Here is a 27,373-nt window from a genome sequence, read left to right as displayed (position 1 = left end):
ACGCTAAGAGAGCAAATCTTAGATAAACAAAAACACATTATAAAAGCTAAAACACCAATAATCAATATTTCTGGGATGGTAACACAAAGGGAATTGCAGTTCAGCTTTCAAGGCTCTGTTTGTGCTTTGACGTCTTCATTCTGCAGCACACAAAATTTGGAAAATTCTCTGAGTATTTCAAAAATTATTTCCAACTGCTCAGAAAAAGCTGAAAAATCAGACACCTAAGGCTTCACCTTTTCCTCAGTTTAATTACTCCTAGAGGGTCTACATTTTCATGTAAATGGGGTCCTTGCTGGTGCCTCAGCTGGCACTGAGTACTGACACTCCTGTACTCTGCATACCATAACACAGTATTGTTCCTGGTTTAGCTGCCTTATTTCATCTTCAAAGTCATGACTGCAAACCAAAAAATTCACCACTCAGCCTCATGGCTGAACACGTTTCCAAGTATTTTGCTTTAGAAGACCAACCACAAATTCAGCTGTGAAGTCCCAAAATCGCAATGCAGTAAGAGTGATAAAAATGCTGTGGTTACATAGAAGAAGGAAAAAATAATATATTGAGAAATGACAAGTGGAAATAGGTATTGTCTGTCCCCACTGAGGGGCACAAAAAAGCATTTCATAATTTGCTTTGGAAAGCATCTGTTTGCACAAAAGAAGGATTGTTTTAAAAATCTTGAGAGGGGACAGTGCTGTTTTTTCCAGTGGCATTTTAACTCTCTACTTCTTAATTTTGCTCAACCTTTATTTTTACTGCAGTCTTTATAGGTTCAGGCATATCTAAATAACTGTTATCTTTTGGTGTCTAAATTACTTTGTCAAGACAGTAAACTGTGGTATCTAACTGGACTAGTGTCCAGTCTGCTGATCAAGTATAGAATCTCCTTTTAAGACAGCAGCTGGAAAGCTGGAAAGGAACAGCTGAAAACAACAGCTAGAAGGAACTTAAGAGTAAGGTGACCAGAGGCAAAACTTACAACTCTGTTGTGAAGAACAGGATTGCCACATGCCAGAAAGTTAGCTGTCTTACCTGCATGCTAGCTTAGAGGATTCCTCTAGCTCTTCACACACACATTTCTCAACCTTCCTTTTAACCACAATGTGGACCAAGAGCTCTGTGGCAGGAGTGTCTTTCAGAATTAAACAGGTTCTTAAAATTTCTTTGGAATCTGCTGCCTCATGTATTCTTCCCTTTCCTCCATTATGAGAGTAAATTAAACTAACTGAGCCATGATTACAGAAATAAAATCCTGTCATAGTCATTCTTAGTAAGTTAGCTTTAAGTTAAGCACCCATTTTCCAGTGTCTTCCTCCAAATGTCTCTTTAGGTCTTTGATCATATTTTCAATGCTCAGAAGTGTTTCTGTTTCTGGTATGTGTCATTTATTAAGGTGGTCATAGATAACACAGCTATTAAATACATTGTGGGACCTCCCTCAAAACGATTTCTTATCATTTACGGACTATTCTCTTTACCATTCTTTATGAATTTCCATGTTTTGTTTGCTTTTATATCTACTGCACCTGCATAAGTTTTCCAAGTTTTTCATAATGACCCTTTATGTTTGCTTCTCAGTTGAAGACATAAGCAATTACTGATCCTATCAGAAATTATCTTGTTTTACCATTTGAAGATAGGAGAGGTGAATTAGGGCATGACAGAAGTACTGCAGTGTAGGTAAAAAACCTCCTGCATTTGTGCTTTGAAGTAAATAGTTGTATGATGTCATAAAACTTCTGGATGTCAGTACACTTCTAGAATTTTAAAGAAATTCAGTTTTCTAGACCTCGCAAATCGGTTAAAAAAAAAAAAAAAAAAGCTGAAGCTACCCTAGAAGTGTTGGTTCTCTGTGAAAGAACTGTATGGGTAGAAAAGTCAAAAGTACAAAGGTCTCCAGTGTTAACTATAATAATGAATAAGGGAACAGCAAGCCCTCACCTCCTACTTCCTGACATACAAGTTTGTTTTATGATATCTAAAATGATCCAGAGGATCTTGGCTCCATACCAGAGGATCTTACCTCCATACCTTTTAGAAGAAGAGATGATGTCTGGGGTTATCTTTAAAAAGAAGGCCCAACAGAAAAAGCTTGGAACATACCTTGTGTTCAATTTAGGGATCAAAACTTCAAATCAGCTTTCATAAGTATGCAAATCTTTGTACTACAAACATTCATCGGCAATTAATGTGCAAACGGTAAAGGCAAAGGCAAGGGGAATGAATTCTTCAAGATATGCAAATATTTTCAGAAACATTTAGGTGCCCAGATCTTCAGCTGATCAAGAAATGAAGTAATCTCTAAATTACAATAATTATCTCAAATGTTGACACACATGAAACTCTTTGACAAGAAAAAGCCCACGTAGGTATATTCCTCTATGAAACATCTTTCCCAGAGGCATTATTTCTAAGATTCAAAAGGTCATATTTTACAACAGTTGTTATTTTAGACTCTGAACTAAAATAATATACACCTAAGGGAGAAAGAATAATAATTAGAAAGTAGAACAGAAAAATGATGTCCACACACAGAGCTATGCTTGAAAACACAAAGAATTAAATAATTTTAAATCAGAGTGAAAAAATTAAGGATTGATGACTACATATCCTTCACGATAATAATTTTGGATGGCTTGATCCATAGGTGCTATGAACCAGTTCAGTGGTCTGTTAATCTTTTTACTCCTTTAGTTAGTGGAGAAAAGTTGTCCTGAACACAGGAGAGAATTGACACTTCTTTTTCTATGTAATTTGTTAGTTTGTTTGGGAGTGGTTTTGTTTGTCTGCTTTTTATTGCTTTATGGAACAGTCTAGGAATTACAAGTCTGTGTTTATTAGAAAAGTGTTATACTTTAAGCATTGTTGCTATTGCATCTGGAACTCCAGGCAACACTCAATCTATAAAATTATGATGCATCCTGAATTCTGTGCACTTTTGCAATCTTATAAAAAACCACATCTACTGTTATAAAATGCTTATATAAATTTTACCCCCAAAGTGTACCTGCCCGTGAATGTTCAAATGCATCATTGAAGGTCTATATTTTAAAGAAGTATCCCTCAAAGGAATTGAACCAGAACACGCTGGAGTCACAGCTGCTCTGAGTTCAGGTTTCCTCAGGTGTAACCTCTTCTTTTCCTCACTCAGAAGTTTTGTTTAGACAGAATTTGAGTATTTCTTTGAGATTTCCAGACACAGAATCTACAGTGTCACACACCATGTGTGGATAGTCTGTGCATGTACAATAAACCCAAAACAACCCTGAAACCACCGGACAGACAGTGTTTGAATTAAGGCAAGCTTTAAAACCAGCCCTAACTGTATTGTGATTATAAGAATTTATTATTATTATTACTACTACTACTACTACTACTAGAGAAGATGCGTAGGGGTTTTAGGAAAAGTATTTGTGTGGTGCAAGCATTCCAGTATGTAGATTTTGACATAAAATAAAATAAAAATAAAAAATAAGAAGGTAATTTTTTTTAGGCCATAAGGATCTAATATAGAATATATAGTAGTCTGTGGGAAAAGCGACACACCCAAGTAAAATATTTCTGCTCTCTTGTAGCAGACTACAGCATTTTTTTAAAGCAAACCTACTTTAGACAATCTGGACACATGAAAAGGGTTTTGGCATTTGATTTTACACAAAAGATAAAAATACTACCAGACATAAAACCCCCTTATATAATTGACCATGTAACAAAGACAAACATTTAGAGACTCCTGACATGCCTTTAGCATCCTGAGTACACTATTTGATTTCCAAAAGCAGTAATACATTTTACTGCAAAGTTGCAATATATGCACATACTTCACTCAACGATGACAAAGACCTCCAGCTACTACAATTATTATTATAGTATTATATACTATAATTATTACAATACAATGTTTTTCTCAATATTGGAAACCTTAAATGTATTGTTTTACATAAATGGAAATTAGTACAATGCTTTCTATTCCTTGAACACTACTCAGCTTCACACACTATCCTTTTCCCACCTCTGGTACATAGCAGAACAACAGATGTATTCAGAGCCTATAAACACAACCTATGAACCAAAACTTTCACATAAAATGAAATGCATAAGAACTGATGCTAGGTAGTAATAAAACCACCTCATTATAACCAAAATCAAGTTTTAAAACATGTAGAAGAACCCTTCATATATAAGCATCCTGAAATTCTACTGTGTTCCATTACCCAATGTTACAGTATTTCAGTAATACTGAAAGGAAAAAAAAAAAAACCCCTGAACACACAACCCACAAAGAAACTCCAAATTAAGAATTAAGTGATTACAAATGTTTGCACCAGCTACTTTAGAATTGATAATATATTCTAATAAAGGACACTGAAAACACATTCTGACAGCTAATTTTTAAAGCACCGTAAAAACCTATCACAAGCTCAATAGGTATTTTTAGGAAGGGGCATTGAACTGTTCCTGAATTCACTTTGTTTAATTTTTCTAATAAAGGAATATTCAAATATTTTATTCTTTTTATTTTGTATTATTTCAGTGTTTACAGTCCTACACACTTAGTCTTACTGCTGTGGACTGCAATCACAACTTCACAGTTATGGGCAGAGAAATAATTTATAAGCACTATCTTCACCATTCTTCCTAATTTTTTTTACAAAAAAGCAATCTTTTAAAGTAGATTCTCAGGAATACTGGAAGGGAAAAGACCATTTTAAAACAACACAACAAAAACTCACACACCATGTTTTACAAACAGGACGGTACAGGAACATCCCCCAGGACTAGTCAAAATTGCACAATCTACCAGCAAAGCTTTCCTAGATAGTCACATTCTTTCCTGTGATCTAGTTTATGAACACAAGTGTCCTAACTCACTGCTTCTTAGGAGGTGGTACAACTGAGTGTGCCTTCAGCCACCATAAGCAAGACAGAGAGAAATACAGCAAGCTGAAATCCATTTCTCTGAAAAGAATTCCAATCCTAATTTATAATCTCATTGCAGAATTTCTAACTAGAACTCTCATGATCACAAAAACTTCATCATGCACACTGATATCCAGTGCACCCTCTCACTCCTACAGGCAACTGAGAATCTGAACAAGCTTCTTACTGGAGCAGGTAGAATATTAATAGGCCCAGGACTTACTAAATTAACTGAAGTCCATATGATTTAGTCTAGCATAGGACTCCACATTTTCCTTAAAAAAAGGCATACCATGGATTTTTGAATGGGGACATTATAGGGGAAAACACCTGCTCTGCTAATAGATAGAATACAAAGGCTCTGTTTAGGTCTCCTTTATTTAAAGTCTGCTTGACATACTAAAAAAAAACCAAAACCAAACCCAAACAGTAAAAAATTAATAATTTTAATTTCTACAGACAGTTTGGGGAGGGCAGGGGTCAGATAAGCTTTTTCCATAAGGACAGCAACTTTTGAGTTTTGAAGCTGGGCAGCAAGAAGTATAAATATTGTATAGCTTATTTACAACCTTAATAAATAGTAAGGCTGATACGGACAACACTGATACTGCAACATACAAAGTAGTCAACATAGGTGGCTTCCACTAGTGTTAGCAAAGTTCCATACAGAGGGAGAATGAATTCCATGAGAGGATCCTGTTTTCCTCTAGCTGTGTACCCAGAATTCCTACTAAAATGCATGGAGGAAACACAAGCTCACCAAGGAATTAACAGGCTTCACAACAAACGCAGAATGTATGATGCACAGTGTTACTCGCCTTTTTTCCTCCCCAATGCATTGAAATGGAGAGTAAAAAAAGAAGCTTCATTTTCTTACTTTAATAAATTAAATTGCATAGCACATAAAAATCTCCAACATATTCAAATTTTCACCTCTCGTAAGCACATAAAAGTCCAAATTATCTTCTCCACAAGTTCAATTAAGCTATGGCTAAGCAAATTTCCTTTTCAGTACTTTGTAGAGTGCAAGTATGATCACAATGGCATAGTTACACAATAATTGGTCTAATCAAAGCTATATAATGTTTGTATTGTGAATGAAGCAGTGTTGCTCATTAGCTTATTACAAAGAATTACTGTAAATTCAGCCTACGCGCAGCATCACTTCCTGTGCAAACCAACACAGATAATGCAACAAGCTTGAAACACTGCCAAGCTTGCAGACTGGCAGCACAAATTATGCAAAGAACCAGAAAGCCTTCAGTAGATTCAACAGAGCTTAGAGGATAAGAATGATTAAGTGTTTCTGTGTACAACTACAAATCACAGTAATGAATCAGACTAAAATTTCCAATAAGGGACTTAACTGCACCAGCTGGCCTTCTTCAGCAGCATTATAATGTGAAATGATGACATCCTAAATAGCAGTGTTTGCAACTTTCAGAAAATCTACCCAAAGCAAGTCCTTTGTTTTGCTTCAGTTTTTTGAAAGCTTGTTTGTTTTGTTGGGGTTTTTTTCTAAATAATAAAACATTGCAGCACCTAAAATTAAAGGAAAGCTACAAAGCCATACTGTTCCTTCTTCTCTGCTTCTTTTCCTTTTTTTCTAACCAAATGAGAAAATCTTCCATATCAGCTCTAATAGATTTGCTTTCAAAACTGCTCAGACTACTGAATACAACTACAGATTTGCAATTACATCCTTTTTCTTTTTTTAATCAGAAATTTAGTGGCAACAAGTCTAAGTTAAAACCCCTGTTCTCCTTCATTGCAAAGGATGGGAAATAGCAAAATACCTCATACATACATATGCATGCGTACATATTCATTCATATGTATGCATTATATATGTGTGTGCATTTTTCTCACATACAGGAAAAATAAGCCTCTCACATATTTGGACTTCTTCACTTTTTATGCTTGGGGGCATAATCTCAGCCACGCAGTACCCGTATGAACAGAAACAGAGTGGAATTAGTGTTACTCCGAGCTTCTGTCGCATGACCCAGGCTAATCCACTTCATGCTCCAGGGCCCAACACTCATCACTTCCAAGCTGAGATGGAACATTTTCCTCAAGTTAAAATACTAAGGTGACCATACTCAGGGAAGAACTTCCGATAATCTACCTCATATAAAATGTTAGACTGGTTTTCCACATTCTTCAGAAAACTGGAAGAAGGAAGAGTCCAAGGCACGATAACGGTCTGGATAACTAATGACTTGAACCAAATGAGCACTTCAAAATGTCACTTAAACCAAAACCCTGAAAGAAGTTGTAACAAGATTAAACGCTACCAGAAAATCTATAAAACTATCCAACTCCTCCACCTTAATAAACCGGATTAGGTGATGCAATATCTTCACCACTATCAGCTTCCATGAGTCTGTAATAAAGTGACACTCTTTAACATGCTTTAACAGTGAAAGTGTCGTAACTTGAAGACTGCACCCACAGGCAGAAATACTACAGCATTTTTATTAATCCCTAAATTCAGATCCTACTCCACACAGGCTTGGGGCATGGAACCACTGTCACTAAACCTAACTTCATTTAACAAAACTCTTAAGAGTGACTAATTCTTAGAGAGTGAACTCTGTACCATTAGGCCTTCTACACTACTCACCTCTACCCAGCTGTGCACCTTACAGATGTCCAGAGTCTGCACATTTCTCCGCAACCTGCCTTGTGGAGCGTTAATAGAAAAAGAGCCACTATCATTTTTTATTTCTTACTTTTAACTTGGTGAAATGCTTTCTTATTATTACTCTCCATTCATAACTAGTGAATTCTCATCATTTTCCAGGTGATAAACATCTGTAACTGAAATGTTTTTACCATGAAAAAGTTGCCTCTCCCACCTTAACCTTTAATAAAATGGGGTAAGGCTTTTTTCAGACTTGCTAGTATTACCAGAATCTGTGGCCTAGTTAATATTTATTGGAAACCCGTTACTACTGTTTCTTACTCTGAAACCTAAGAATAAATGATTGGAGAAGGTAAAAAATCCAACAAAGAAATAGTTTGATATCATTACACAAGTAAGTGCTGTCAGGTCTTTAAACATTGTTATTCCATCTTAACGTGCAATGGCAGAGACAAATGCAATCTATTTCTGCCATAGCAGGGAACCATTGTGTTGATCTGCACAATTCACCTAAACGAACTGGCAAGAGCATAGCAGGACCTTCACAGTGGGGGCAGGAGGCATTATGTCTGGTGAGGAATTCATAAATGAGAGAGATCTACATCTGCCCAGAAAAACTGCACACACCTCCAATGCACTGAATAATTCAATGCCTCCAAGCATTGATTGATTAAATGCATCCAATCAATTTCACACAATACTTTTCTACTACTTATGGAAGAAGGAAAAGAGACTGGTTTTTATCAGATTCCACTAGGCTCAATGAGTAAGTACAAGATTAGTCACTAGGTTCTAGTGTTCAAAGAAACCGGGATTTACTTGAAACATGATTTTTGGCCCAAAACTGTTTTGCAATTTCCTAATTTTCAGAACTTTTAGACAAATCATATGGAGAGAGTCTTCACCGGTTTCCAGCTGTAAGCAGTAGAATCTTGCAATGGTCTGTACAATAACTAGGTCTCAACTGAATTAATCTCCTTTGTAAACTGTCTCCTGCAGCTGGTTTGAGATAAAAGCAAAGAGAAATATTTGAAGAAGACAGAGCCTGCACCTCTTCTTCGTTCTTTCACCTTTACCTGTTAGGCTTAAATAGTTTTGACAAACACGGAACACAAAAAGGATTCCAATAACAGTAATTCACCTGAAACCACAAGCACTGTCCCATGTTTACAGTTATGCTTACATTAAAATTCTCTGCTGGGTAGCAACCCTTGCACATTTTTTCAAGTTTCCCTGCTCTTCATCTGCAGCTGATCTACCAGCTTAGAACTTCACCTATATATAGCTCAGCTTAGTACCGCAGCCTATTATTCACAGAATACCAACCTTAGCGAAAATTACAGTATGTGTCAATATCATAATTGTCTGTTTCAAATCTAAGAGAAAGTTAACACATTTTTCAGCAGGACCTGTAAATCTAGGATAGCTCAGCGCTGGACTAACTTTTACACTTTTCTGAGCCTGGTTAGAGTCAAGCTTGCACAGCCTTAATGAGCTCCTATATGTTGTGGTGTCTGCACGTATCCTTTCTTTCCTTGCTCAAAGTGCCAACAAGAAGTACATGAAGATTTAAGTATTTATCCCTACCAACTGCTGCCCTGCATATACAAAAAGCACACATTCCATCATGGGCATTATGAAATGTCCATTACCACCTGCAGCCCTCTCCTCTGACTCATCCCTTTTTATTTCCTGTCCAACTGTCTTTTGGGGAACACTCACTTAACTTCTTTCCTCCTCCCCAAGCTTACAGGGGTGAACTCATAGTTGGCAGAGATTCTTAGTACCACACACGCAAATAACTAAATCTCCTGAGAGTAAAGAGATTGGAAACTAAAATGAGTAGACGATTTCTCTTGGTGTGATGAATATTGTGCCTGTCACTGTAACACTCACATCAACACATCCCAGTATTAGCAATATTGTATTTCATATTCTGCAAGTTGTGTCTGTAACTGAATAAGGTGTACTCCAAAGCATTTCACTATTTCATGTAAAGACCCTTTACAGGCTTTCTTCCCCATAAGGCCCTTTCACTTAACCAATAAACTGGAAAGCACAATGGGATGGCAAAACACCATTTGGCCCAAAGGAAAAGTTAATGACAATTCCCAGATTACAAAGAATCAATGAAAAGTCTATTTTACACCACAGTTTGAATTACCTGTTTATGATGCATTCTAGTGCAGGCAGATACTCCCTTTACCCCAGCAATCCACAGGAGAATAACATGAACAACATTTATATATATACATCTATCTATCTATATATCTCCTGCATGCTTTCCCCTCAGTCGCTCAAGTACATTATCTTTCTTTCACAGCTAAGTGTGTAGCACACAGAACACAGCTCCCAACACAGTTAGAGCCAGCAGAGATGCAAATGCTGTTACCTGCTACCAACAAAAACCTTGCTCCTTTAAGCATTTTCAAAATTCTGGTACTTCCAACTATTCTCATGACCTATGATCTATAACACTTATTTCACCTTTTTGTCAAATGCTATTCAGTCTTTCCAGGACAGTACATAAAGGAAGCTCTTGTCTCTGGGTGCTGTGGCCCCGCAGGAATGTGCTAGAAGAGGACTTGCCATTTTGGCAGTCTGCCAGAGAAGGAAATGAGCCTTGAGAGGAGACTATGATCTCAGCTGCCATGGAAACTGAGGAAATAGCAAAACCATAGGCTTGCCTGACCCACAACTCCATGAAAAGGACAGTGAGATGCAGTAGCTGGTTTTGAAACCATTCAAAGGTAAGCACATTGCAGCAAGATCACAGCGCTGAGATCCCCAAGCTAACAAAAATTTTAATACTTCCGACAGCACAGGTAGAATCATCACTAAAGTGTGCTGTTATGTAAATTAATCCTGTTGGGATCTTGTCATATCATGTCACTACCAGCCTTGCAGGTGGCTGGGATATCCATCTATGCTTCACTGTGTGGTACTGAAGGGCCCTCAGTAACCCAAACAATCTCCAAACAGTTTGGATATTCTACTGTACGGAGAACACCTGGAACAGCACAGACTGAATAACAATGTCTATGTCTATGTCTTTTTTTCGGCAAGTTAATTTCTTACAAACCACAAAAGAAATTATTCAATTGATTCCTCCATTTGATGCAATTATCAGCCTTCACTGGTTAGCAACCTCTCTGTTTATGTTATTACCTAAAAATTGTAACATAATTTATAAACAGAAATTTATGAGCTAGGTAAAAGGGCTGCTTGGGAATGCTGCTTCTAATAATAGAGAATTCAACTATAAATCAGAGCATTTCAACTTGATGACACTACTGAAAAAAATGTTCAGCTGTAACTGTATTTCATGCCTCTTTCCCTGAGGTAGCCCAAAGGTACCCTTAAACTTTTTATTTATCTTGGAAGTATGCAAAGTCTCCCCCTGACAGTCTCTTGAGGATCGTCTTTGCCACTGTATCAATTCACATACTTAAAACTACTTTTCCTGTGCAAGAGTCTTGGGAAAATCTGTGGAAAATCTATGGATCTATACAGCAAATATGTCCAAATTAAAATCTGTGGGCAAGTTCTTTATGAAGAGCTCCCAGTAATTCATGAAAAAGATCGCAACTATTTTTTCAGAAAACATCCCCAACTGCCTTGCCTAATTATTCATTATTATTCAATCCTGGAAGAACACCACATGTGCACACACACAAACTAAGCAAAAAGGAAAGATTATGTGGATGAAATTTTGTATATATTTATTCTCAACAGATTACACACAAATGATACATTAGAAATGGATACTGGTAGATAGGTTATATTATCAACCGTTAGATTATGCTTTCCCATCTAATTTTTACCAAGACTCATACAGAGTGGACTAGTCCTTTGGGAACTCTGAGAAACAGATGGCCCTATTGATAATAAGTATGCAAATTGTAGGTACAAGTGAAGGAACAACATGCTGGGCGAAGAAAATCAATGGTAGTAAAGAGACCCAGCAGACACGACTGCTTGTGTTCATGATACTCATACTTTTATCCCACCATGTTACAGAAAGGTCAGAAACTGCATGAAGAAAAACCTTTTTAGAAAGAAAGCAGAAAGCAAATGATTTCTCCTTGTATGTGGTAATCTGGGGGAACAGGGAGGTCTAAGCTTGGGAAAACCCTGTCCTGGCTCAGCACAGGTAGGTAGAAAATTGCTTCATCTACTTTAGAAGACTAGATTTACAGTGCTTTTAACAATCACAAAGTTGCTGCCATTCCAAAGTTTCCAATTATCAATTGCATTATAATCAGCTAAGTTTTGCCTTTTAAAATATTATCTTCGTAAAACAGTACCAAGGACTGTGGGAGGAATAGTACACAGATGAAGGCTGATGTCAGAAAGTTTCTTAATTCAACAAGAGCATGCATACTCATCTAATCTAAAAGAATTTTCAGTCATCACCTACTGCAAGTATTCTTAACTTGGAGATACCATTTTTTCCACTGTTTTCCATGACATGTAATACCTCTTAGAAATTTTAAATTATTATGTTGTCTCTTCACAGTTAACACTCATACATTCCTGACACTTCACGTGCAATTGAAATTAGACTACCTAGCTTTGCCTGATAATTCTTGCACCTTATATAGTACCTTATCAAACTAAAATGTCTAGTTCTACACTGAGATTGTTTAATATAAACAGAGTAACTCTACAAATACTGTGGAGTTTTTTTGTTAATTAAGTGCAGCTGCAGATCAAGAACAGTTTAAACTTTTCCTTTCACTATGTACTATCTTGCTTGCTTGAAAAGCTCCAGATGGATGTATTTAACATAACTAGACACTCAGAAGAACATTCCTTATGTCATTCATAAAATTGTACTTGAAATGATCCTCTTCCAACACACAAGGAAGTCTTATTTTCCTCAGCTCTTTTCATCCCCTACTGAGCAAAGCACTTTAACAGACACTTATTTAAATCAATTTATTGAAATTTAGCCATTCTACTGTGACCTGTTTCCCACAGTGAAGTGCAAAAAAAAGAACAATCTCAAGTCAAAAATGCAATTTGACTCCATCTTCTTGCCACGCAACAGTCATGATCCAACCACGTGTATAGTTCAGGTCCTACATACTCATATTTCTGCCTCAGAAAAAGCCACAAAAATACATGAATTTATCATATATTTTTCTCCTTACATTTAACCAGTCCAGAACACAAAGAAAATCAGAATGAACAGAAGAAGAAAAAAAGAAAGGGGAAAAACCCCACCAATCTCAAACAACTTACACTGTATCAGGCTTTATCTACACTTTAACAGGCAGTTTTGAGTTCTCCAGCTTCATATAAGAAGTGATGATGTCAAAGTAACGTACAGCAGTAGGATACTATCACAATAATTTTATTCATTTGGTACTGGCACAGTGAGTATTTCCCTAAATGTATTTGCACCAGCAGCTTGCGACATTTAAATATGTATACCTTCTAGTTCAAAAAAAAGAAATAGTACACATTATAATCAAATTATGCATATATAACGACTTCTAAAATCCACTTCTACTCTGCTCATATGTTGTTAAGTAACTAAACGAATTATAATGGATTTATGGTCTACAAGTCAGTCATGAACACTACAGAAATGTCTATAGGATTAACTTTTGAAGTATTTACCTGTGCGTAAGCCTTCGGTGGCTAATGCAAACAGCAGTTTGTTGATCCTGTGCAACACAGACTTTATGGCGACTACATTTCATCTTCAAACATGGATCCTTAGCCGGATCTAAAGCTGAAAATAGTTTTAGAAAGTTGTTAACAGTTATCTAGAATACGAAATTAAGGCAAGAAACACCACACATAAAAGCCACCCAGCATGTGGAGGGGGTCGGCCTGCTGCTTTTGGTCCAGTGCTGGACTGAAAGGAACCAGGAAAAAATACAGCTCTTGTGTAGGTAAGAAAGTACTCCCTGCTACACTCTTAACAATTGCCACCCTCTGGCTGTAATCCCCAAATAATGGTATTTCCACCTTGAAAGCAGTTTCCTTAAGTGTTTACCAAGACACAAACAGGTTCTTCCTACTCCATATTAAGTGGTGACCAGTGACACTGAATTTACTGAGCGATTATTACTCAGATGAGATTTTAGTAAAAGTAAACTAAAACATGCAGGTGAATGACTTGTCTGACTCCATCTTTAAACATAAATTCTACCTCCTCCTAGGCTTCTGTTTCTGCTCTGTGGTTTGTTTCTTGTTTTGGTTTGGTTTTTAGCTGGTCCTTTAGTCATTATCCATACTTATTTCTGAAGTACAATTCCAACTACAAAGAGTGATTTCTGGCTATAATACTGGAAGAGCCAAACAATGCACTTTGTTGCTTACTACGAAATTTGCATTTTTCTGGAGTAGTTATGCATACATGGCTATAATATAACAAAGCATCTGCCAATTTAATCTCTCACAACAATCAGCTTCTCCCTTCTCTGATCTCCATGGTGTCCTTTCAGGTAATCTTAAGCATTCTAAAACTGATTTTTTTACCCCTATTGGTATCCTTTTTTTAATCAAGAAAGCAATGAACAACTGGAATTCAGTTTTCCTGTGTACTTGTTCACATTAGCATATTACTGTCCAGTATTCAGTTGTATTTCAGAAATGCTCTTTTCCCATTTCTTGCATGTGCTTATAAAATATCACAGAATCAAAGAATATTCTGAGTTGGAAGGGACCCCAAGGATCATCAAGTCCAACTCTTGGCCCTGCACAGGACATTCCCAACAATGACACCATGTGCCTGAGAGCATACACTTCTATACATATTTTCTGAAAGAAAATTTATGTTTCTTCTGTTCTTCACAATCAAAAGTAATCTTTTAACTATATCTCTGTTTGACCTGACAGATGATATTAACCAAAGCCTGCTAACCATACATGTACCCAGAAAACAAGAACCAAGGTGATCATTAGCTGCAATTGTGATGTATGATGTTGTAGTGCTAAGTGTGATTAAATATAGTCTGAGCAGTGACTTTGTCAGTCACTTTTTCTTAATATATTCAGCTGTGCAAAACAAATATGTCATATTATCATCAAAGTAGAAAAGTGATGGAATCATTACTATAATAATAATTCCATGCAGACAGAAAAGAAGTACTTTGTTAATTGCAGCAGACATATGAAAAGATGCATTCTTCTTCCACACATTTTTAATTCTACAGCAAACTAGCCATTAAACTACCACAAGTAATCCAGAATAAATCCGATCAGAACAACTCTATAGAGATGGGAAGCAAATGCTGCAAAAAAAAAAAAAAAAAAAAAAAAAAAAAAAAGACTGAACTAAGTTAAGAGAGTTGGAGTCAAAATTAAGGAGAGTACACCCTTCTCCAATTTCCTTTAGATTTCAGATTCCATTTCAAATACTTTCTCTGCTTAAAGTCAAGCAGAATGCAATGCCAGTCCCTAGTAAGCATGAAAAAATAATCATTTAAGGTACTGGTCCAAGTACCACTTCCCAGAATGTTCCCTGATGGAGACACTGCAGTAGCAATACTGGAACACGGCCTATTTTCAGATATTTCTTTTTTAAAATGGAATATGTTAATGGAATAAATAAACATAAGTAAGAGAAATCTGGAATCATATAAGGATGCTGAGTTCAGTATCAAGTAGAAAACAGGTTTCAGGAAAAGGATGAATAGGGGAGATCATGTAACCATTCCCACTGAAAGTTACTTCATTTCTAAACTTCTTGGGACTCCAAAGGTGTATTTTGACACTTCCATCAAATTTAGCTAGCCATAAAATATGCTTTTGGCAAAATGTTACATTTTGGCAAAATGTTACAGGCAGAACTCTGCTTTACAAGCAAGAGATAGTAATTTCCCATTTTGTCTTGATGACAACATGAAGATGGGTATCAAACAGAAACCAGGACACACCATCAGTTCTTACAGAACCAAAGTAATCTTTTGGTATTTGCTGACTCAGTGGTTAAAACACCCTGTATGTAACCTTTGATCACCTCAGGCGAGGTATATACTCAGTATAAAGCAAGGATGGCTATGGGACTGTGTATGGGCTACAATCTATGCAAGGTCAGCAGAGCCATGGGTGCCAAAACCACAAGACAATTTTTATATTCAAAAGCGTGTTCAACACTCACGGTCTTGCCATTCCCACTAACTCACATTATCACTCCATCACCTGCTGAACTTTTTCTCTGTCAGCTATGAGCTCCCTTTTTCCTCACCTTACATGTGACACATGGACTCTTTTCCCAGTGTTTTTTTGTGAAATTTTCTTAGTTACTGAACCAGTTTTACTTATGTAGAAGTCAGAGAAGAATGTATATCCGGGGAAACATTTTTTTTTTAAACAGCAAGGGACAGACAAGACAATAACTGAAACAAAAATGCATGGTTTTGGACTGTGAAAAAGTTAGGTAACCTGAAGGGTCAATGTCTGCCTGGACTAACAACATGACAGAGGAACAAGAAAGAACACAAAAAGAAATGTTGCTAGAAACTGTGAAAACCATTCTAAGTCTTCCTCCTTTTTTTCTTTGAATATCAGATGCTCTAGTCAACCCTGTACTATAAAGTACATAGCATCCACATCAGACCGCATTAGTGATTTTGCCAGCTTTGAAAGGACTAAAAAAATTAGATATTTACAAAAGTATGGAAATGCCTTTTTAAAAAAGCCTGGTTTATTTGATACTTGGAACTGACAAATGGACAATTTTCATGAGAAATAAAAGCTAAACCACAAGAAAAACATTTTTCAAAAATGGGGTCTGAAGTTCGTTGTGCTGGGGAAGAACTGAACTCCCCTTACAATGCACAGACATAACTGATTACATGTCTGGTCTACAAGGAGTCATCCTAAATATCTTAAACTTAGTTATTATGAAAATGCATACATTTATTCCAGGAAAAGTACCACAGATTTCCTCTAAGCATGTAACTCATATCAAGAAATACATGGCACTAAGTCTTTACTTCCTCACTGCATCTTCTAGCCATCCCTAACAAAACATTCCTGGCATTCCCTCATCTCACTCAGAGTATACAGAGTTGCACAGACAACACCACGTGTCTTTCCATTTCTGCTAAAATAAGTAGCTTTCAAACAGTACAACGTTCACGCCAAAAATCATCCCAAGAGTCAAAATCCCCCAGTGGGACCGAGGTATTCCTCACAGCTATTGTCTTCAACATGAAACAGGTATCAATCTAAGTTTTTATCCAATTAACATTTACTAAAATATCATCATATTTATGAAAAGTAGAGGCCTTTTTCCCCCCATAATTGAAGTGAAAACATTAATTGTACAGCACAATTACACTGCTATTGAAAACAAGTGAAGGTTTGCGCTGTGGTGAGGAGACTCTAGATGTAAGAGATATATTTATGTAAGTCTTATCAGAAATCATCTGTTCATTATGGTAACAGCTGACTTCCTAGACTGTCACATACAGCCAGCTTCTAAAGACGCAAGTCTGATCTTAGCTTTAACAACTTGATAATGTTCAGCTTTACACAGCTTCTAATATTCAGGAAAGTGCACTTGCTATAGGTTATTCGTCTACATGCCTACTATACATTTGTCCATATACTGGGCTACAATACCATGAAATGTCAAATTTCAACAAGCAGAAAAATATCACTGTCACAAAAAGCATTTCAAAAGTACAAAATACTTTTTAACATCTACTATTTCTCTAAGAACTTACATTGTAAAAGAAAAGTTGCTCTCCTGAAAAATTACAAAACACAATTAGGAGCTTCTGGTGACTTTTATAGATTACTATGGATTTGTTCTTCTCACATACTAAGGAAGCAATTAATATTCAAAAACTTTATTCAATTATTACTAATGGATCTCTTTATTTATAATTCAAATTTGGAAAAGCAATTAAGAAAAGCTTCCCATCATCCCTTCTGTAAGTTAATTTACAGCTAGTGCTCCCAAAAACTGACATTAGTCAGAACATCATTTTTATAGAGAATGTAATAGGAAATAAAGACTGGCAAGCCGTAACATAGGAATACTCTGAACAGGAACACTGTGACAGAAACCATAGTAAATTATCATTATTCCACAATCTTTTGAGTGTATTCTAACATGTTCCTTACTTTCCACTCCCAGTAAAATGAAAGGTGAAAAAAGGTTAAGGACGGCTTTCAGACATATAGTCTATTTTGTTCCTCCAGAGTTCTGACTCATTTCTCATGGGCAAAAGAAGCAACTAAGTATTTTATTTCCACTTACCAAAACTTCAGCTACGCTTTGTGCATCCCATGAGTCATTTAGTTCCTCTACTTTAAAAGGCAACACTTGACTTCTTTGCCTACAAAGTTTTCATATTTGACAATGGAGGGAGAAAAAAACCTTAAATTATCTGAAAGTTTTAACCAAAATATTAATAACCAGGTCAAATGACTGGGTTATAACCCAAGGCAGACAGAGCTGTAGAAGGGAATGACTCATAATGCCTCCTTTGATTAACCACACAATTCCTGAAGGTATCTAAAGACCATCAGTATATTTTCTCCATTTTAAAAGATGACAATTTCTCACCTACTGTAGCAGGATTTCTCACTAAAAAGTGTTGTGGGTCTAGACAATTGCAGAACCCCAGCATCACAGCTTCCAGTAACAGTAGGGAGGAGAGCAAGGCAGAGCACATAAACACTCAGTTGCTCTTGTCAGCTAACACAGAACCCAGATAAATGTTTAATTAAAATTAATAGTGGTAATGGTTATCTTTTGCCTAAACTGTACAGCGATCAGCATTCAAAATTTGCATGTGCACATCCAGACCCTCCTCAGTCACAGATGGCTTGAATCCACACTGCTGTGGACTCATAACAAGAAAACCCCATCTTACTATGCAACATATCTACTGAGAATAAACACCTTTTAACTTCAACAAGAAAATGAATCACTGTGCAGCTAACAATCTGAAATTTATAAATAAAAATGAGAGAATAAACAAGAAATAGCCTACCTCAGTAACTTGATGGGGATGTTCTGAAAAAGAAGAATCTCATATTTTTGTTTCTTTTCCCAGGGACTGTATTTGCCATGTAAGATTCACTATATAGCATAAAAAGTAGAATGGGTAACTACAGCTGGATGTTCACAAGAGGAATCTTCCTGAACACTAGTTCCATCTGGACACATGAATTTACAACTTCAGTAAGAAGATTAGAGTGCAGGTTTTTCTGTAGGTGGCCAAAAAAGTAATTAAAAGTTGAGATTCAAATCCCTGAACATCATTGGTTGTCTAGTCTGATTTCTAACTTGTGAGCAAGTGCTTCAATAATTAAGGTGGCTGTGTGTACGGAGGTAGCTTCTACCCAAGAAATTCTACTCTCACAAGTGCTCAGAAGTCTCCATACAGATGACTCAGGGACAATTGTGTAAAGTCTCTTTATCAGGCTTCTGTAAAAAAGCACCACTGTTCCTAATGTTCTGTATTACCTCACTCTGGCACATTAGCACCAAATCTCTAGCTGCCCTGCAATGGTTATAGTTACACCACACAAAAGTTCTGATAAACCAACAAGCATCTAATACCAAGTTATAACCATCTGACACAAAGTACTGCATATTTCCTTTTTGCTCACTGCTGCAATTAAAGTTTTTCTAAAAAGGACATAAAAATGCTGTTATACTGATTCATAGCATGGTACCTGGTATTCTAAGTACTGATAATGTAAGCTAAAATAAATGCTAATAAAATCAAATTACATCTGCCAATCTCTGTTCTTCCTCTGCAAGAAACCCACTAAAGCTTGATCTCTTTTTCAAGATTTCAAATACTTCACTCATTCTTTCTCCACTCCCTTTAAAACAATCATCTTCATTGAGCCACACTTTTTGTGCAGTGACTAAATTATAAGAAATTCTCCCCTTCACAAATATCTGTGATCCCTGCTTCAAAAACATGCCTGTTATTTTGTGCTTTCTCTTTCGGCTATTCCTTGAAAGTTTACAAGAGAACAAGTTACCCACAGCTCAGAAAGAGATGTAAATGAGAAACTCCACATAATCAGAGTGAAATGCCCCCCCTTATCAGGATCTGTGACAATTCAGAAATTATCCTATTTATTTAAATTGCCAAAGAACATAGTTATTTTGAGCTCAGACTTGTGTAGGCAGCAACAAAATTAAGACAATTACATTGAGTTTCTTCTATATATACTAAGAAACTCTCAAGTATTCTGCAAAGATATCCAAACCTACTAAGGCAAGTAGAAATTCAAGTGCATACTTCACTGGCATCCTTTTTATGTTTTCAGCAGTTTTATGGTTTCAGCTTTAGTGAAGCACTTTTGTCTTTTATTTTTAAATCAAAATGTTCACTTTCTTGATTTGGCAGAAAAGAAGTAACACCTTAAGACTACTTCAACATTCACAATAGTGATATATCACTAGCAAACTGTTAAGCATTATATCAACCTTTCCGAAATACACTAAATTGTAATTTAGAGATACGCTGGCTGTGTCAGAACTGACTTCTAGGCTCTTCAAACTGGGCAAGGAGGCCAAAGAAACATTTCCAGACATGTAAGAGCAGAAATGCATATTCCTGAAAATTCTCCCACCTATTATCTCACATGCCAAGATGATTATTCTTGGAAAACAGCATGCTATAAGATACAGCACTGGTGAAGCTGCACCCCAAATCCCATATTCAGTTTTGAGCCCCTCTCTACAAGAAAGACATTGAGGCACTGGAGCGTGTCCAGAGAAGGGCAACAGAGCTGGGGAAGGGTCTGGAGCACAAATCTGATAAGGAATATCTGAGGGAGCTGGGGTTGTTTAGCCTGGGGAAAAGGAGCTCAGGGGAGACCTTATAGCCCTCTACAACTCCCTGAAAGGCGACTGGACTGAGGTGGGAGTTGGTCTTTTCTCCCAGCTAACAAGTGATAGGACAAAAAGGAAATGGCCTCAAGTTGTACCAGGGAAGTTTTATACTGGACAGTAGAAAATTTTTTTTTTCCCTGAATGGGTTGCCAAGCATTGGAAAAGGCTTCCCAGGGAAGCAGTTGAGCTACTGTCCCTGGAGGTTAGTTAAAAGATCTGTAGATGTAGCACTCAGCAACATGGTTTAGTGGTGGGCTTGGAAGTGCTGGGTTAAGGTTGGAATCAATCATTTTAGAGGTCTTATCCAACCTTAAGGATTCTATTTTTGTCTCTTTGAGAACTCTAATTTCTGTATTTCATTATGTATTCTTCAGTTACAGAGGGAATTTAAATCATAATTTCATTTTACTGTAATCAACTTCAGGTTTTAAATTTTGTAAACCAACTAAACCAGAATCCAGTAGACTATTTGTATGAAGTATCTAATACATCAGAAATATAAATATAGTTTGAAGAAGTCTGGAATAACAAAAAGGACCAGGAAATGTACTTTTGGTAAAACTGAATGATAACCTCCACATAAAACACATTCTGTAAACAGTACGCCTTAACATTCTTTATATTTGTAATTTTACTGATTAACAGGGTTTTATAAACAAGTTAAACAGGTCAAAAAGACAACTTTTAATATTTCAAGTTTCATTCTGTTATTCAAGTAAAACTATGTACAGCCTTTTTTTTTTCTTCTTTACTGTCTTTGCTTATTGTTTGGTTCTTTTAAAGGGATTTATTGAACTATTTCCCTCACCATTAAAAAGGATTGTAATTTCTAATTTCATATTCTTAATACCTACCTCTATTAGCTGTTTTACATGCCTTCTTATTTAATTTCTTTGGCAAACATAAGGAAATTAGGCCTTTAAGTGAGCCTGCAAAGAAAAAGCAGTCCTAGTACACATTAAAATATTTTCAAGTATGCAGCCCTCAGGGACTTGACCATTACCTGGGATATCCCAGCACAGTACAGAAAAGCTGGACTTCTAAAGCAAGAGATTTGCAGGACTAAATTTTAGCAGGTTTGTAACTGCAGAGAAACAGTTCCCCACACCCTTTGCTCAGCACACTGCCAGCTCTGGAAGCTCTGGTGCTGTACCTCCGGCCAGTCATCGTCACCCTGCACCGCATTTCCACTTTTCTGACATAATTATTTGTGGGACTGAGCAGCCACCTGAATCCAGGATTCAGCCATATTAAAAACACACAAAAAGCCCACTTTTTACTTTATCTTATAATAATCCACAATATGGTGAGACTCTAGACCTAACATCAGGACATAAAGCAAAGGCGTCAGAGAGCAAGAATAAGGGCTTAGACTGCAACTGAAGGCAAGCAGAACCCCTTATTATGGGCTAAGTGTAGCCTCAAAAATCCTTTCTACAGCCTCTTTTAAAAATAGCTATAAAATTTAGAATCTATTTGATGATCCCACAGAAATAAATACTGAAACAATTTTTAAGCCATAACTAGAGAAGCAGATGTGCATTATCCAGTGAACCTGAGTCAGGAGCCAAGTCTGTGAATTGTATAGGGCCAGGCACTTTTGTGGTGTTACCACAGTAGATGAATTTATAAAAGAGAAATCATAAAAAAATCATTTAAACACAGCATCAGATAATTAAGAAAAAGCACCAATTAAGAGTTCCTCAGACATCTACAAGAGATCTTCCCAGGCAAGGGCTAGCTGAAAGTATCAAAAAGCAGTGGGAATCTCTTTACCATAGGACTTAGTGTACTTCAATAGTGAGCAGGATTCCTAAACATATCTAAATACCTGAAAGGGGAAATTGTTCACCAGATTAAACATAGTTTAGTCTTAATAGTAAATAAGCACAAAATATTTTTAAAAGCTTTTCAGTTCTGCTCTTTTTGAAATTTATAGTGTTCTCCTATAAAGACAGTTTTATTTCTTTATCTGAGACATTTTAAAGTGCTATGTGATACATTTTAACTGCAAAGCACTGCAACTTATCTTGGAAATGATGGATATATATTTCTAGTTTAAAAACATCAGTAGTTCTGCTACAAAAACTAGATCATGAGAGCACATATCAAATGCAGCGAAGTTAAATGTACACGGCTCTTTTCAATCTTCAACTAATGGATCTTCATTTAACTCCCTTATGACTTCCCAGGGCTTGCAAATGAGTGAATCAAATTATTTTATTGAATATGACTGTAAATTATTTCAGTTCACAGTACAGAAATGTATTTGCAAATTATAGAGATGTGTTTGCATATATTTGGATATCCTTAGTTACCCAAATTATTACAGAACTAGGTAGCTGAAATACAAAGAGCTAAAAGGCAAACATTAATATGAGTGAAACAGTTTCAAAGTCTGGTTTTGTTGTACAGCAGTATCTACAGTATTCCTGCTGTAAACAGACATCTAATACAACCTGATACTACAAAAGCCAAAAATAATTCAATGGAATGGTCTACAAGTATAAATACATCTACAAACCAACTATACCTTCAGGGTGTTCAACCTCCACAGAAATGTCATTCTGCATTTTTGCAATTGCATTAATATACTCCACTTTTCCTCCAAGGTATTTCTACTGAGCAAAGGAAAACATCCTTTCCACTTTAAAAAATTATACCAGTGTCCTTGTGTATGCAATTTCATTCAATAGTTACACCCTCCAAGCTCTCCTACCATCTGTAGTCTAAAAATAAAATGTATCAGAAGTATCCTGTATATTTTCTTCTGATGTAAAAGTGGTGTATAGAGAAAATGCGTCACAAAATACTGTGCGTGTATGGGGAGGTTAATCTGAGTAAGAATTGATAAAACATAAATTAAAGCTACTAAGGTAGTCAACTTGGAATAGTCCTAAACACAAAACATCCTACTTGCTTATTTCTAAAACCACTGAAAGAGCAAAACCTGCCTTTTAGCAGTAATTACATATGATAGTAGAACACTCAGATTTATTCCAACAATAATACCTGCCCCACATAATTGTTTATTAACAAGTTACATTGCGATATTTATAGAAATACATAAACATTTAGGGGTGTATACACATATATACACACATATAAAACATAGTCAAAACATCTAAATATGTTTTTCTATCTTATAAGGATACAAGCAAATGAGGTCAGTGGGAACAAGTTCTTTTTTTTGGACAAATGTCAGATGTTACTTTAAGAAATGGTGCTGGTGGATTGCAATGCAAATCATAGTATTTCTCCATCTTTTAAAATAGATTTTGCAGCCCAGGAATAAATACCATTATACATTTTCATAGTAAGGGCTACCCTCCTAGAATGGTTGGACATATATTTCCATATAGCCACTCTTATTAACACAATTAGAATTACACAGATCTGTCTACATGGGAAATTCTGACACACTTAAATACATTAACATAAGAAGGCCTTTCAAAATACACTGAAGTATGGAAAAATGAATTAAACCACTATTCATAGAACCATAAAATAGTTAAGTTTGGAAGAGAACTTAAAAATCATCATTCCAATGCCCCTGTTCACTGCTGGCAGTGAACCTTTCACTAGACCATGTTACTCAGAGCCCCATCCAGTCTTGGAACACCTCCAGGGATGGGAAGTTCACAATCTCTCTGGGCAACTTGTTCCAGTGCCTCACCCCATCTCACCCCATCTTATAGTAAGGAATGTCTTCCTAATATCTAATTTAAACCTAGCTTCCTCCTGCTTAAGGCTATTGCCTCTTGTCATATCACATGTCCTTGTAAAAAGTCCCTTCTCACCAGCTTTCATGCAGGCCCCTTTAGGGACTGGAAGGCTTAAATTTAAGACACTAATGTTTTTTATAATATGCACAACTACCAACTCCTTGAGCCACAGATTTTTCAAATATTACAACAAAATAATATCCCTTACAAGTCATTATCCATTGAGGAGAAAGTTCTTTAAATTGAATAAACACTACTTTTGCAACATATTTTTATCTTGGTCTCTTGTTTACAAGCCCCTGCACTGTTTGTTCATTGCATTTGTGCCACTGGTATAATCAGAAAAGACAAAGTCCCTGAAGTATTTCTCATAGCAATTAAAAAAAGTCTCAAGATTCTCAGCAGTTCTAAAATGGCAGTGATACACTTTGAAACAACATTCATGAATGGGATTATATTCACAGTAAATATTAAGTTCCAGTGCCTGGGGAGGGAACGTGTAATGGGAATAATTGCCGCATTTGCCCATATTCTTCTCAGCCTAAAACTGTTGTGCTGCAGCATTCCCAAAGCTCCAGCTGCATTTTGCCTCAAGACAGATCACTTGAACATGACAGACTCCCAAAATTAGTTTCTAGATCATCTTTTATCCGATGGATATAAAGAGACATTCAAAATCTTAATAATTTTTTCTTGACTGCAAAAGACAAATATTAGATTCCGTGCCTGTTTTTTGTCAGATGTCCTACTGAAAACACATCACTTCTTAACTTAAATATGTAAATAAAACAAAATCTTTCAAACCTCATGTTTATCCAAGGGAAACTTTAAGCTACTTCAGAGGCTTCTAATGCTCCCACCTCTTTCTCTAATCAGTAAATGTTTGAAAAAACCACAGATGTAAAATGATGATTAGGCTGACTTTCTGGTCCCCTTTAAATTAATTATTTGAAGACACAGAAAATTACACAAATTAACAGAATTCTGTAAGTATTCTAGAACAGAAGCACAAATATAATTACTTCAATTTTGTCCCATACAAATAACTAGGAGTGGAATCTTACCTTGATCAAATGGTTTACCCGGACTCCATGTACGAAAATAATCATCCTGGAGAGGGAGAAACAACAGAAATTTAGTAAAACATAAGGAGTACACGAAAAGCTCACAGTATCATAAAAAAGAGAAGAAGCATACCAACCTCTACTTCCTAGAAAACGCAAGCAGCAAAATAAAATAAAAAAGGAGAGAAAAAGATTACAGTTATCATAATGGGACAAATTACTTACACAGAATAAAACAGTGTAATTCAGAGGCCAATCGCATCACTTCATAAAGTAAAAATGCTATTCAAAAATGTTACATACTAGCATTTAAAATAGAAAATGTCTTACAGTACTCACAAAGGTAATGTTTCTAACACTGTTTTTAAAATGTTACAATAGTTCTCCTGTACTTTAATTTCTAAGGTATTGAAAAACTTAATTACATTTTCAATGCATAATTTTTCAAAAGTAAAACTTCAAAGTCATCATCAATAAAATAGAGCTATTTTAAAGAATATGTGAATTTTAGGAAAGTAATTTGCTCTGCAGTTTTAAGTGCATTAGCAAGATCTTTCATTAAGTCAGTCTAATTAGCTCTATTTTCTACAAATCATCTTCATAAACATAAAATATCTTCCTAATTATGTCATCAGCTGTATTAGGCTTCAATTCCACGAAGGAAAAACTTGAATTAAATAAATTGCTTTCAAGATTATGAGAAATTTGGTAATAAATTATGAATTCATAGCCAAGACAACAGATTGATCTGCACATCTCAGATAACAGGTGGCACAAAAAATGCCTGGAATTATTTATTATTATGTCTTAATCTAACTAACTGTTCTCTAGAAAAAAATATTTAAAAGATTGTAGCAAACATTTTAAAGTCTGCATAAATTAAACTTAACAAAATGCAGTGGGTGCACTGTCAAATCCAGCAGTTCATCCCTCTTGCTAAAAGATCACTTTAAAGAAACCTCACTTTATAAAAAATTTAACTATGGAGAAAATGTGAATCGCATATAGTTGTGAAAGCCACACAGTCAGAAGTTAAAAATGATCAAGCCCCATATACGTCTCTGCAGGTACAGAACACTCATTGGGTTTTTACCCCAAAAGAAAAGAGGAAAAAAAAGTGGTTGCAGCCTAAACCGTATTTGACTGATTATGTTTTACTAGTAAAAATGTTATGAAAATGTGTGCTTTGAAAGAGAAAGAAAGAAGTGAGCAGAATCTGGAAGTGCAAAATAGAACCATATTTCTATACCAATACTTACCAGTTCCTTTACTCTGGTGCTGCATAGATTAACAATCTATTAACAAGTGTATGTTATTTGCCTTTTTAATTACTATATTTTTAAAGTAATAAAATACACACAGGCATATAATTTTTTCTTAATCACATGAGAAATAAGCAGAAATTACAATTATGACAGCATTTTTCAAATATTCTTCCTAATAGTCACTATGATGTTATTTCTACAGTCTTGTTCTGAACAGGTTTGAACCAGCTGTAATGCAATGCTGTTCCATGAATCACGCCAGAGTGGCAAAACTTAAAATTATTGAAAAAACATCAAGTGGTAGATCCTCTTTCCATTTCTACTACATCAACAATGTTCATCCACAATGAACCTGTGCAGAAAACAGGGTTGTTATTATTAAAATGATGAAAAATTAAAATATCTAGAACATAAAGCTACTAGAACAAAAGAGAAGTCATCCTGAGTGTGACAAAAATCCCTCCCAAGGCAAAGCATCCTGCATTTTGCTTAAGGAAGACTATACAAGTGGGGCTTGTATAAATTACATGTTCTCAAGTTGGCCTCAAGCCATTCAGAAGATAAATCAATTCTTGTTCATCTCTATACAGCAGACAACTTCACAGATCCCAAATATATCATCCCTCAGGCATTGTTAAAGTCTTGCTGACTTACTTCTGTCTACAAAGCAACTCCATACCTTTCTTGTTACCCTTCTCTGAATCTCTTCCAAGTCAGTTTTCCTGGTAACTAGAATTGTGCAGAGCATTCAAGATGAAGCAGCATTATGGATCTATACACAACACAACACTATTTTGTTCTGTATTCTTCTCCCCAATATGCCTACCTCTCTATTGTCTTTGTAGGTTGTGTCCGTGGTTTTGTTTTTATTAATTGTACTATGATTTGAATGGATTACAGTTGGCATGGAATTT

At 36.0% G+C, this 27,373-nt stretch overlaps 1 protein-coding gene across 6 annotated transcripts in view; it reads right to left on the bottom strand.

Moving 5' to 3' along the window:
- SPOCK3 (SPARC (osteonectin), cwcv and kazal like domains proteoglycan 3) overlaps positions 1-27,373 on the bottom strand; it is a 189,292-nt gene that overhangs the window by 85,654 nt on the left and 76,265 nt on the right. For 2 of the 6 annotated variants that reach the window (XM_032109502.1, XM_032109499.1), the window contains 3 exons: positions 25,332-25,340; positions 25,195-25,240; positions 13,199-13,313 (listed from right to left, as the gene is read on the bottom strand). The exons of 1 other annotated variant lie outside the window; for it this stretch is intronic. In XM_032109502.1, the coding sequence (XP_031965393.1) occupies positions 13,199-13,281 (83 nt within the window). In that variant the 5' untranslated portion in view covers positions 13,282-13,313; positions 25,195-25,240; positions 25,332-25,340. Of the gene's footprint in view, positions 1-13,198; positions 13,314-21,259; positions 21,335-25,194; positions 25,241-25,331; positions 25,341-27,373 lie in introns of those variants that run through there. 3 more of the 6 variants (XM_032109498.1, XM_032109500.1, XM_032109497.1) reach the window with 3 other exon arrangements.

This window comes from Corvus moneduloides, chromosome 5, assembly GCF_009650955.1.
Source record: "Corvus moneduloides isolate bCorMon1 chromosome 5, bCorMon1.pri, whole genome shotgun sequence".
In the NCBI taxonomy this organism is placed as follows: domain Eukaryota; kingdom Metazoa; phylum Chordata; class Aves; order Passeriformes; family Corvidae; genus Corvus; species Corvus moneduloides.
The sequence above is the reverse complement of the archived record's forward strand: the minus strand, read 5'-3'. Positions and strand labels throughout refer to the sequence as shown.